This window comes from Mastigoproctus giganteus, chromosome 5, assembly GCF_048544385.1.
Source record: "Mastigoproctus giganteus isolate SK-2022 chromosome 5, ASM4854438v1, whole genome shotgun sequence".
Lineage (NCBI taxonomy): Eukaryota > Metazoa > Arthropoda > Arachnida > Uropygi > Thelyphonidae > Mastigoproctus > Mastigoproctus giganteus.
The window spans coordinates 232,699,213-232,712,573 of record NC_143579.1 but is presented as its reverse complement, the minus strand read 5'-3'; the positions used below and the strand labels follow the sequence as shown (position 1 = coordinate 232,712,573).

Here is a 13,361-nt window from a genome sequence, read left to right as displayed (position 1 = left end):
GACTTTATCTAAAAAAAATAATAAATAAATAATAATAACAACACAACAGTTGTAGCTTGAGAAAATGCAGCACAACCGCAATCATTCAGCTGGTGAAACTATACACTTGCACTGAAGAGTGAACATCCCATACAATTGTTCTGTCGCCCCCCCCCCCCAAATAAAACTGACATTTGTTTCAGAAGTGTACTGATGACATTTTTACACTAAACCAATGACAGAGAATAACTTTCTCATTGAGAAAAAAAAAGCAGCTCATTATGCAAAATTTTAATTTATAAACCATAAAATCTTCACAGTGACAGTTCAGTTTTAATATCAAATTCAAAAATTTTAGCCCCAAATGAGAGATAAAAAGAGTTGCCAGAAAAGAGTCTGACAATGAATTGCCAGAACTTAAAAATATGCGAGATAGACGCTGGTAGCTTTTAATTGAAATACTCTGTACACACAAAAACACATATGCACATGAAAAAAAATTCTGCATCACTCAAATTTAACATAAATATAAATTTGTGTGTGCATGTATAAGTAAAGAAACTAGTTAAGTTTTTGTTTCTTATTATTTGTTTTAGTTAACACAGTGTAGTGCAATCACTACTGACCTTTCCTACACTGTTTCATACCGATGTCAAAATAAAAATAGTAATACTCAGCTAAATATGAACATATATATAAAAAATTAAGATTTTGATCATATTTGTTAAATATGAGTATAGATCAGTTCTACTTTGATGTGTTTATACAGCATTAATGCATGTGATGCTTGAAAGTAATTGTGAGAATCATATCCTAAAAGATTACAACTTGTTAATAATTAACAAATTTTGCTTCTTCTGTTCTGCTATTTTAAACACTCATACTAATATTTTTAAAATATGAAATTCCTTTAAAGAACTGAGTACTCAAACCTTGAAATTAAATAATAATGAATACTTGCTATATCAATTAACATATGCAATATTCTGATTTTTTTTCCTTCTTTTTTTAGATTACAGAGATTGGGCATGGGTGTAATTTTCACCCAACTTAACTGTGGGATTCCTTATGAACATGATGACTGCCATATTTCATTAGGGTTATTAATTTCTGAGAATGTACTTTTGTAGATTACAAATTACTGAAGTAAATGAAGAAGCAATGTATTGAAACAAACTCAGGGCAAGAAGCAAAATTTTGACTGCAGCAGTCTAAATAGGCAATAACGAACAGAAAATAATACTAATGGAAATAACTAACAAGCATTAGAATACTCACAGCCTCAGATCAGCAGTTTTATTTGAATAAAAGATCAACTCTACTAAAAGTGAGAGTTGACTTGCAAAACCAGAGGTCATGAAATAGCTCTGTCTTACCATAATCAACAATAAAATTTAAGGATTCAGTTCAGAAGTGAGGGAAAACAATTAACAAAAAAAAATTTAAAAAAAAAATCACAAAACATGAAAAGTGGGAGAAAAAAAAATAAATAAAATAATAATGAGCAGATTCTTATGATCCACAAACCTTCATACTCAAATTTATAGCTGCACATATTTATATATTCTACAACATAATTTTCTTTTGGACATTGGAAGCTATGATATAATAAACTTTAACAAAAGTAACATGTAGCAATAATGCTAACCTGGAGCAATTTTCATATACTGTTGGTTTAACACCAAGAAATAACAAAATACTAAAAGGAATATATTAAAAGCTGCCTGCATGGTTAACAGTCGGCTCATTTCATCATGAATTTAATTTCACAAGTTATCTGTGCTTTAGCAGATTTAAGTACCATAAAAAAAAAACATCTTTAATTTCTGCTTAAACTATCTTGCCATGAGGTAGTAGAAACTCAAAAATGTTTTATAGACCACTGTATGTGTGAGTGTATGTGTAAAACCCAGAGGGAGGGATGGGGTGGGAAAGAGTTGAGTTTTATTTCAGACACTAAGCAAACATCAACAGAAAACTTGCTAAGTGTTGGGCCATGCCTTTTCATGCTGCATCACAGAACACAAAATAAGATTTATGTACAAACTACAAAATAAACATTGTGACAAAATTTGTCACACATGGCACAGACAAGGGTGTAGAGTTAAAAAAAAAAAAAAAAAAAATTATCACTAAAGTAAATAATATTACAACATTTTGTGGTAAGTTCAGGTTTGGGAAATAAGAGTATTCTCAGACATCAAAAATATCATGGCACCACTAAAACTTGACTTCCACTTAAAATAAAAACATCCACCTTGTTTATGATTGGTGTGTAAAATTTGGCAAAATATTTCTGCATTCTTGATGTCTACAAAAGTCATGTAGCTATTATGCAACTTCTATAAATCTTAGTTTAGTCCACACTAAACTATGAAAAAAAAAAAAAATGTTCTTCTGAGACTTGTGCTATAGCCTGAAAGATTCAGGCTGTTTGAGCAGAGCTGTCACACCCTACTCTAAGCTGGTCAACAACAACATTCTTTCGGTAACAAACACTTGAAAAAGAGAAATAGAGATGAGCATTCACAGACTGTTGGCAATATAGAAGTTATTTACAAAGAAAGCCTGTACAAACTGTGACTTGACACAGATACTGCTTGAGGACTATATACAATTCTGGGTATTATGTGACTGCTGTCTATTTCACAGTAACACTATGAAGTAATGTGTGCCATTCTGGCAGGAACATTGGGCAGTAAAACTGACTGCTTCTAACTGCAGTACAGATTTCAGTCACCATCACACCACCAAGTGGCATTAACCTTCTAAGAACACAGTATCACACACACATACATACAAACATGCATACATACATATGCAGAGCACCTGAAATCATTTGGGTCCAAAGAAGCTCTGCCCAGAAGTTAAATTGTTCTGTGAATTCATCTGACTCCGAGTATTTGTGGCATACAGCTGTTGCTGGAAGTTATGAAACTGCACTGCATAGTTAGGGTCTGCAGTTGTTGGGCCATAAAAAGGTGACTGTTTATAATTGAATGACTGGCCCATTGAGGGAGGTAATGGCTGGGTTGCATCAGGAGCCATTCCTGAAAGAGGTATAGGCATTTGTTTATTTGGAAAGATGCCTGTCCCTTGTCCAGCACCCATGGCATTCATTGATATCATCTGATTAGTCACTGAACTATTTGTTGATCCTGGAGGTCGAACAAACATGGGAGAATCACTTCCTGTGAATCCTGCATACACCTGGTTACCAGTCTGAGAAACACCAACATTTGGACCAGGACCTCGTATCATTGGAACTACTCCCATACCAATTGGTCGTTGCCCAGCAATCATGGTAGCACCTAATGTTCCAGGAGTTGCTGGAGTTATAGAAGAAGCCATATTGGGACCTGTAGGTGTAGTATTTCCACCAGCACTGGGAAAATACTGTAAATTGTGCGTTGGAACTTTATTGTCCAAATTAGTTAAGGGAGCTGCAAATCTTTGTAGGAACTCTAGACTGGGAGGCCTATTAGGAGCAGGAGCAGCATTTTGAGGCCTTGCAGGCAAGTACTGAATAGTATTTGGTGCACTGGCTTTCACTTGGATGTTTGCACTGTTGAAAGGGGCTATAGCACCAGGTGCACGAGGCATCATGCCTGGACCCATAGCACCACCCATTGCAGCACTCCTCTGTGCACCAATTGGCTGGCCAGGATACTGCTGAGGACCAACACGAGGTGTAGGTCCACCCATACCCATAGTTACATTTGCTGACTTCGGGGAAACAGCACTGTGCATTATTGGATGGTTTGTAGTGACTGAAGAACTGACTGTGTGTGCTCCTGATCCTGGACCACTCTGCTGATGCATCACAGGATTATGTGGGTGCATGGGAGGTCCATGAATTCCGGCATTGTATGTTGATGTTGTAACATTTTGAATATTGAGCTGCTGTATTGACATGGTGGCATTTACATAAGTATTGTTTACAGTCTGTGGTCCTCCACCAAGGTTGTGAGCCATTTGGCTAGCCATGTTGTACTGATGACTGTGCATGCCACTTCCACTACCACCACCACCACCACCACTGCTCTGGTGAACTCCTTGCATAGACTGCATATTTGTATGAAAGTTCACTACATTTGGTTGATTGTTTACTACTGCATTACTAGCCACTTGCATACTAGACATATTCATTGTGGATGTCATCATACTCTGAGAGCCACCAGCTGTTGTTACTAATGGTACTGTTGATTCACTCATTGCTGCCATGGAAGCAATTGGGTCAAAATGTGTCAACCTCTGAGAAGGAGGTGGCTGAGATGAAGACTGTAGAGGACCACCAGATACTGCATCACTGTATGGCTGAATTGTTCCTCCTCCCCCTCCCGGACCGGGTCCCATAGGTGGTATGACATCAGATGGCATTTTTGTGGCTGGTACCATATCAAAGGGTGGTGTCATCTTCTGAAGGTTCTGTAGATGGGTATGACCTATTCCATTTCCTCCAGTAGCAAAATTTGGACCAACACATGCATTAGCACCAGGACCTGACAGACCAGTTTGTACTGGACTGGAATAAGACTGAGCCATTGCTTCTGATACCATAGGTCCAAACTGAGTACCAGATGGAACATTTTCACTAACTGGCATATGTGGGCTAGTACCAAGAAACCTTGAATGCATAATATCCATAGCACTATGAGGACTAGGACCACGGAACCTCTGCAAGGATTCAGCACTATTTGCTGCACCTGTAAAACGAACGTTTTCCATTGCATTAGGCATCTGAGATGACCCATATGATGGACCTTGTGGTGACTGGCCAGGAAATCTTGGGACCGGTCCTTCAATGCCTGGACCTGGCATGCGAGGCATTCCATCATAACTCTGGGATCCAGGAAACCTGGGCATGGGACCTTCCATAGTCTGTGATGCAGGAGCCAGATGACGATGTCCAGCATCAAACCCAACCATTTGTGGCATAGGAACAGGAAACCTTCGGGGTCCTCCTTCCATACTGCTAGAAGCTGAATAATGGGGAGGAATATTTTCATGAGCACCATCAAGAGCAGGAGGACAACTTCCAGCTGGATTAGGAAAATGAGCATGAGAACCATCAGGAAACTGGTGATGGGTAACTGGACCCATTTCCATAGCAGAAGGTATGCTAAAGGAGAGAAAAAAAATGAGTTAAAACATAATTGTAAAACATTCCTTATTGTAGTGTAATAAAAAAATTATTACACTACAATAAGGAATTTCAGGAAACTTGAGCAGATTACATTCAGTGAAAATTTCTTAAAAAAGATTGAGAATTTATAGTGAAAGTTCCCTTAATCATACAAATGCACATAATACATGATTGGGTGAAACATTTTAAAAATATTAATTTAAAAAAAAAAAAAAAAAATCAGTGTAAAATAGCTGATCTGATTTTTTGGTAAAAGATAGCGCTAAGTGTGTTATACAAATCAACCTGTATAAAGCACTGTTAAAAATATAGTGCAGCCTTGATATATCACGTCTAGTTAACCCTTGTTTTGGATATAACATGAATGTGATCATGTCCCCTAGAAAGAACTTAAAAAAAAAAAAAAAAAAAAAAAGATGCACCTTTATGGAAAAACAAATTTCAAAACAGACAACAGTAGAGCCAAACTCCATACTTCACAGAGTAGAACCAGTTACTGCAATGGATTCCAAAGTGTAAACTACTAAGCTATTGTATTCTCTATTGTGGTATATTCCCTCAATTAGATGATTAAAATTTTATAACAGCACTTATCCAAGAGTAATTACGTAGATCTCAGTTTCTACTGTGCATTGCCTCAATCATAGGTGCAATAAAAATACACAACTTAAATGGTTAACTGCACACACAAAACTCGCAAAACTAGATGTTTATTGTCAGAGGAGAACTAACTACCATATTTGTAACATATTCATTATAAATTTTTTGTAAATGGCAGGTGACACTGCTTTCAACAATGAAATCACATTTAGAATGACAAAAACTGCTAAAGGAATTTACTGACCATTATTGTTACTGACTTTGGGTAGTGTTCTAGATAATCATACTGCAGTACTGTAAACTTCATTTGTGTTGGGGGGGGGGGGGGGTATCCCATGGCCTGATCCAGATAACCCAACTATATTACACTATTTTCTATGGAAAATCCTAAGCAATATTTCCAGAAATACCTTAATTGCTGCTTCAAGAGATACCTGGTATTAAAAACAAGGGTTTCTTTTTTAATTTTTGTTTTTTTAAATCCTCATATACGAGCACTCAGCTATAGTAGCCAACAGATTATGTGGCTAAGTTGTTTCTTATTTCCTATTTGTATTGGTGGCTGGAACAACGTTGGATGTTACAAATTGCAAATTTTACAGGAGAGCCAATTTAATGGGAACACAATAAAAGCTACATAGTTGTCAAGGAAATCTCACATCCAACGTTGTTCCATTGTAATAAACATTTTCCAACAAAGGGAAAAAAAAGAAATAGAATTTTTTTTTTTTTTTTTTTTGAAATTTTTAATAAAAACACAGAGGAAAGTTTAATATTGTCCACAATTACATTGAACACTTACATTAGAATTCGATAAAAAAACATCGAATCAAGTGAAATGAAATTTAAAAAATTAAAATTAAAAATCAGAAATAGCACACACATCAGATCCAAACATTAAAATCGGATATTCTCATGCACTTGGAATATTTTCATAAAACTCGCGGTGTGTAGGGTCCATTAGGTATTTTGTCATGTCCATAAGATCTTTCTTTTTCCCTTTCGAGATTGGAAGAGGGGCTAAGTATAATAGTGGTAGTTCACAGTACTTAATCACCTTTGGTTTCGCTGGGAAAACAGGGTCATGGTGCCATGGCCTCAACGTGTTGTGTGTCTCTCTTAAGTTGAGAGTAACTGGGTCATCTGCAGTCATCTTCAACCACACGTACTGAATGATCTTCATTTCTGTCTTGATTTTTCTGGGGGCAATATAGTTGAGATCTTTGAAGTCGGCCTGGCTCATTTCAATGATCATGAAAGGTCTGTTTATCTTGGCATTTGCAATGACTGACTTCCAGTCTGAAGGGACAAGAGGTTTGGCCTTTTTTTAGCACGCTCAATAAGTGCAAAGTCCCTGTCACAGGGCAAAAAACTGTGCCCCGTGATTAAAAATTTTTGATGTATCTCAGTGAAGTAACGTAATGATATCAAGTACCGGTACAACTTAATGATGTTCCAGTTGTTATTCTGACCTGTGCAGCGATCAGACCACACAATCAGTTTTCTTTCTTGGCCAATGGGTAGAGGCTGGTATGATGAGGTCACATATTTTAATATGCACGATCCAATTTCTTTAGATCCACGCTTGGCTAAGCTTTCATGCCATAAGAGCATGTTAGCCTGATTTTCTGTCATATTGTGGATGCACAAGTTGTACGTCGAATATTGGCGCTGATAGTAAATATCAGAGTGCGTTAACATGGGCGTAAATAAAATCTGTTGCAAGTCAATGCAAAGTGTGACGAAATTCGCATTTTTTGAATCATTGGCAAGGGTTTTATATGCTTGGTCAGCCTTCTTGTGATGAATAAGACTTTCTTGTTCAATCTTATTCCGCTCTTCTTCGTTGTGAGCTAGGATCAGGCGGGCACAGTTTTTATCGCACTGTTTGCAAGTATCTGACCGCGGTGCACCAAATCGCAAATTGAACTCTCTTTTGAAAATTTTTCTGTACTTTGTGGAATTTGCAGGACTGTCAGGGTACTTTTCTTGAAATAGGCGATACATTTTAGTTAAGTTTAAGTCAGGGCTCAAAAAACGTTTTGATGAAGCATTTCTACTGTAGTGACTAACTTCAGTTGGGAAAGAAGCAATATGCTCTCTGATATTTGAGTTTACAGCTGCATCAACAGCATGTGGACGGCCGAAATGCAATCCCCTTTTATCTTTCGGTGCGACCTCCCCGTCTTTCATTTTTTGTTGTAATACCTGTACTCGTCTCAGGGAAATAGTAAATGCGTTGCAAAATGTCTTCTGGCAAACAGGCTTCCCATTGAGACTATAATCAAAACCAGCCAATTGTGTTGAAGTCGAATCTGTTTTATTTGGACGTCTTCTTTTTGGCTCTCGTAAGGTAATTAACTTGAGCAGCAAAAGGGTTTGTTCATTGTAACTTACCTCGTGAAACTGTCGGAATAAATCAAGGACCCATGGAAGGGTGAGGTCACTGCACCCTGACTTCTTGCACTTTGGTAAACAACCTCGAGGACTGGATGGTGGCTTTTTATCTGGAACAACTTTTCCCGTACGCCGATTCACGCAACTTTTACCACTGTCTTTCAAACATTTACGCTTTTTGTCTTTCCACTCCGCAATGTTCAACACCCGTTTACGATTGTTAATACTGTCTAAATCACTATTAGATACCTGCATTTTAGCAACAAACTTGACAGAACTGAAACCAAAATGAATTGTAACCTCTGGCTCACTGTTACACATCCAACGTTGCTCCACAACCTGAAATCAAGACATGCGCTCTTTAAACCGATTTATCACTATCTACCGGTGAGTTTGAGAACTAAAACTTTACACATTTTGATTCAGCAAGTCACAACCAATGTTATTCCACAAAAAAAAGACTTTGCCAAAATAGTCACATCCAACGTTGTTCCAGCCATCAATTCATTTATGCATTATACTGTAAACTGGATTTCCTGCAAACATATTTCATTTGGAAGCAGGGGATCATTTAAGAAATTGCAATTTTGAAATTTTATTTTTAAAGCATATGAAGCATTGCTGTTTAATATTTTTATTTTAAGTACAGCATTATTATAGAAACTACAGTAAGAGCACATTTGTCATAAAAAACACGGCCCATTTTTTCCACTCACGGCAAAGTAGTAAAACTAAAGGAAAAAACATGTGAAAATGAAATTTGCTTATATAAAAATATGCTTGATAGGTGGTCATTTAGTCATTGTATAATGATAAAAAAAACAAAAACAAACCACTTATTAAATTTTATTTTTAGCTACGACATGCTTCACTTATACCACAGGCGTTAAAGTTGTGCCTGACAGCCACATTTTATCGAGGTTGCACTGTGTCTCTTTATTTCATTAATTATTCTGCAATACAGAATAATTAATGAAAAGGTTACATAAAAAGGGTACTTATAAATCAAAAACATTTTCTTGTATAAAAATCCCACACCAATTTAGACTTTTTACTGCATAACACTTATCAAAATACTCAACTTTGCATATACACAATATTTTACACATTTCGAACTGAGGAACATTAGACTTACTTTAGATGAGTTACAGTTTTCTGACAAAATATACTCAGACCTATATGTGCTTTTAAATTTTGTAGGTTTCTTTAATTTGCTATCTATTTTAGTGATTCAGAAATGGGATATAAAATCACAAATGAAAGTTCCTTACAGCAGAAGTAGCTCAGAAGCTGGATTTGTCATTTCAAATCTCAAAAAAGATACTTTGAGGGTGACGTGACAGAATAGTATTGCCGCCAGTATAGGAGAACATTTTCCTTTTTCAGCCCTCCAACTGGTGCACTTAGTGTATCCTATACATCAGAAACAGTACAACTTATAAATTTAAATGTCTATTACATTACAGGTTCAGAATTATATTTTAGAATTTGAATTTTAGATGAACTATTGAGGAACATGGCACCTGACCTGCCCACCTGGCTACAGAGGCGCCCTGCTATGGATAAAGGGATGTTTGAATGGGAGAAGACGGAGAGTAGGAATCGATGGACACTGCTCTTCGCGGACTAATGTTATTAGTGAGTCCCGCCAGGGTTCAGTGTTGGGCATCTTGTTGTCTTCTGTATTTATCAATAATATTGATGAAGGTATATCAGGGTTAATGTCCAAGATGCAGATGATACAAAGGTTGGCATGGTTGTTAATAACAATATCCTAATGCAACAGGATCTAGAAAAGTTGATCAGATGGGCTGAGAGGTGGCAACTGAAGTTTAATATTGACGAATGTAAAGTACTGCATATGGGTAGCACTAACTGCAGAGTAAAATACCAACTGTGTAGTACTACACAGGGTAGAAGAGAATGAAAAGGACCAGGGGGATATTGTGCAGTCAGATATGAATTTGCTGAGCAGTGCAGACAGGTGGCAAGAGTAGCTCATGGTGTCTTGTCAATGATATACAGGAATTTGCTAGCAGTAATAAGGAGGTGATTATCCATATATGTATAAAGCAATGGTCAGACCACACTGAGTACTGAATGCAAGTAGGGAGGCTAATTTTAGGAAGGATGTAGAGCTGCTGGAACGAGTTCAGAGAAAGGCAATGAGACTGGTAAATGGAACAAATGGTTGCTGTTACCAAGAAAATCTTAAGTTCTGCAAATCGAAGAAATTAATATGAGGGGCCCATCAAGCTCTCAGCTTCCCAGCTCAAAGGCAGAGCTCACTCCTGTGCATTAGGCAACAGAGAGGCAATCTCCAAGGCAGAATGCACTGGTCCCAAAGGAACCAGTTACTGCTGATGACTCTATTATCAGGGAGACTGGAAATATACTATGCAAGAAGGATAGGTGGAACAGGACCAGGGTATATCTGCCAGGGGCAAAAGTTGATGACGTTGTAGAGCAGATATCATCTTTTAAGGGCACAAAAGGTGATTATTGTTGTACACGTTGGAACTAATGACATTAAGAGTAAGAGATCTGCAGATTTACTCAACAAGTACAGGTCAATGTTGAAAAAAAGTTGCAAGTTAGGGTTGGATGTGAAAGTGTCTGCAATTCAGCACAGACACGATAGGAGGGAGTATATGATGAGAGCCTTGTCAATCAATTCGACCCTGAAGAAACAGTGCAAGGCTCAAGGGGTAGAATTTTTTTCAGCCTGGTCTGTGCTTGTTGACAGGAGAGACTGCTTCTATAGGGGTGGGGTACACTTAAATAGAAAGAGTGCAAGAATATTTGTGGATGCTATCGAGGCAGTGCTAGGTTGGTCGGAAAACTGCTAGCTTTGGGGGGATACACAGACTAAAAGGTTAACAGTAGCAAAAGTGATTCTTGCACTGCTTCTATTAGAATGAGAAGCAGCCTGGAAAGCAAGGTAATGGAGATTTACAGGACTACTGGGAGTCATAGTGGAACAAGTAAATACATGGGTTGTGTTAGGGTAACTAAGAGTAGGAACACGTGCATGTATACCAATGCTAGGAGTATAGTTAATAAATTTGATGAGCTTGAAGTGCTAGTCAAGACATCAAAGGCAGATATTGTTGGGATATCAGAGACGTTGTGTCACACAGATATAAGCAGTGCAGAATTGGAATTTGGGGAGTACAATGTGTACAGAAAGGATAGACAGGACAGGAAGGAGGAATTATGATGTTAGTTAAGAAACACATAAAATCCAAGGAAGTGCATCCAATTGATGTTGGTAGACAATAAATGTTGAGTCTGTTTGGTGTGAAATAAGCACTGGGAAAGGAAAAATGAGAGTGTGTGTCTGTGTGTTATAGGCCTAATGAATCTGATGAGTATAATGAGCAATTATGCAGAGAAATAGAGTGGGCCAGTAAATCAGAATGTTTTATAATGGGGGATTTTAACTTTTCAGATATTGACTGGAACTTGTGGGTTGGTCACTCGCAAGACTTTTTTGGAATTATTTCTGGTTACTTCTTTCGAGAAGTAACCAGAGGGAGTAATACTCTTGATCTGATTATCAGCAGTGATTATTCATGCATTAAGAACCTGCAGATAAAGGAACAACTGGGTGACAGTGATCACAATGTACTGATATGGGAATTACTTAAAGATATAACTACCATCAAGGCTAAAGGGAAGGATTATTGAGACAGGGGTCTCAGACAGTTTTTAAATTCTGTACAGTGGGATCAACTGATGATGTTACCAATGTTCAATTCTAAATGGGAAGTCTTTCAAGGACATAATCTTGGAGGCTACTGGGCTTTTCATTTCAACTAAGAATTACTGTTCAAGGTTCAGGCCAGATGAATTAATGAGGCTCGTGGCAGGGAAGAAAAAATGTATGGGATCCATATAAATTATCAGGTGACACAAGCCTATGAGAGATATAAGCTTGTCTGTAATCAAGTCAGAAAAGAAGGTTAGGCAGGCGAAGGCAGATTACGAGAAATCTTTGGCAAAGATGCAAAGAAAGACAGCAAAGAGTTCTTTAGTTATGATAATTCTAGAAGGAAAAGAATGAATCAGATTGGTCCACTTAACATAGATTGGTTGACCATTGACATTGAATTAGTTTTTCTACCTTTGAATACCACATCACTGATTCAACCTCTCGACCAGGGAATAATAAAAACCTTTAAGACCTTTTATAGATCAGATATGAGGCGAAGAAACATCCAGTCCATAGATGAAGGTTTGGGAACATCATTCGATAAATTTGCTATCTAAAATTTATGAGAATGTATTTAAAAATACAGATGCATTTAACATACCTAATTTAGCATCATATCTCCTTAAAAGTACTTCCCTTGGACTTAATACACCTAGCAAAGTGATTCTGCAGCCACCAGAAGCATATGTAAAGTTTTTTTTTTTTTTAGGTATGCTTCTGGTATGAGTGCCTGGAATGAACTTTCCGAAACCTGCATTAGCAACTGTTTCAAAAAAATGTGGATTAATTTTTTTTTATTATTATTTTTTTTTATATAAACCTCAAACACGGCAGGTATTAGAACCTATAGTACTTAGTATCATGCTTGGGTTGGAGGTTGAGAAGACAAAAGAAGATATTTGTTGATATTGGACTTTAATTTCTGTAGACTGTCATTTTCAAGAAATACATATAAGGTTGTTGTTGTTGTTGTTTGGTTTTTAGGAGCATTAGCAACTAAGGCCATATTGCTCCGGCGATATGCGGTGGTCATTCCCTGACCTTTCCACATCCTCCGTATTTGGTGTTCACGGGCTCGAACCCCGGTCTAATCAAGAAGCGTGTGCTACGCACTGCTGCTCCTGCCCACCTGGCTATGGAGGCACCTCCACGTATGAAGGAAGGTTGTTTCAGAAAACAGCAGTTGAATGAATAAATGAGGAAGATGAAAAGTTGGTTCCGTGAGTTTGAAGTTGGACAGTAAATGGATGTTGGCTGGTGGCTGCACGTGTTCGGACTGTTTTGAAGGAAAGAGCGGGAATTATAGAAGCCAATTCAGAAGAACAGTGCCAATGTAAGTATCTGTAGAAGAGGCATGCAGTAGAAACAGTACATCTATGAGACAGCGAGTGGAGAGAATCTGTTAGAGAGGAGTCATTAATTAACCTAACTGCCCTCTTCTGAATGGAATCAAGAAGCGTGAGAAGGTTTTTGGGGCACCACCAACCATGAGAGGTTTTTGGGGCACCACCTACCATGGAATAT

The 13,361-nt window shown here is 37.6% G+C and overlaps 1 protein-coding gene across 1 annotated transcript in view; it reads right to left on the bottom strand.

The window, feature by feature from the left end:
* Positions 1-2,447: 2,447 nt before the first annotated feature.
* Positions 2,448-13,361, bottom strand: part of lgs (BCL9 domain-containing protein legless) — a 402,368-nt gene continuing 391,454 nt past the window's right edge. The window contains exon 14 of the mRNA XM_090374845.1: positions 2,448-5,101. Coding sequence (XP_090230971.1) covers positions 2,815-5,101 — 2,287 coding nt within the window. The 3' untranslated portion in view covers positions 2,448-2,814. The remainder of the gene's footprint in view (positions 5,102-13,361) is intronic.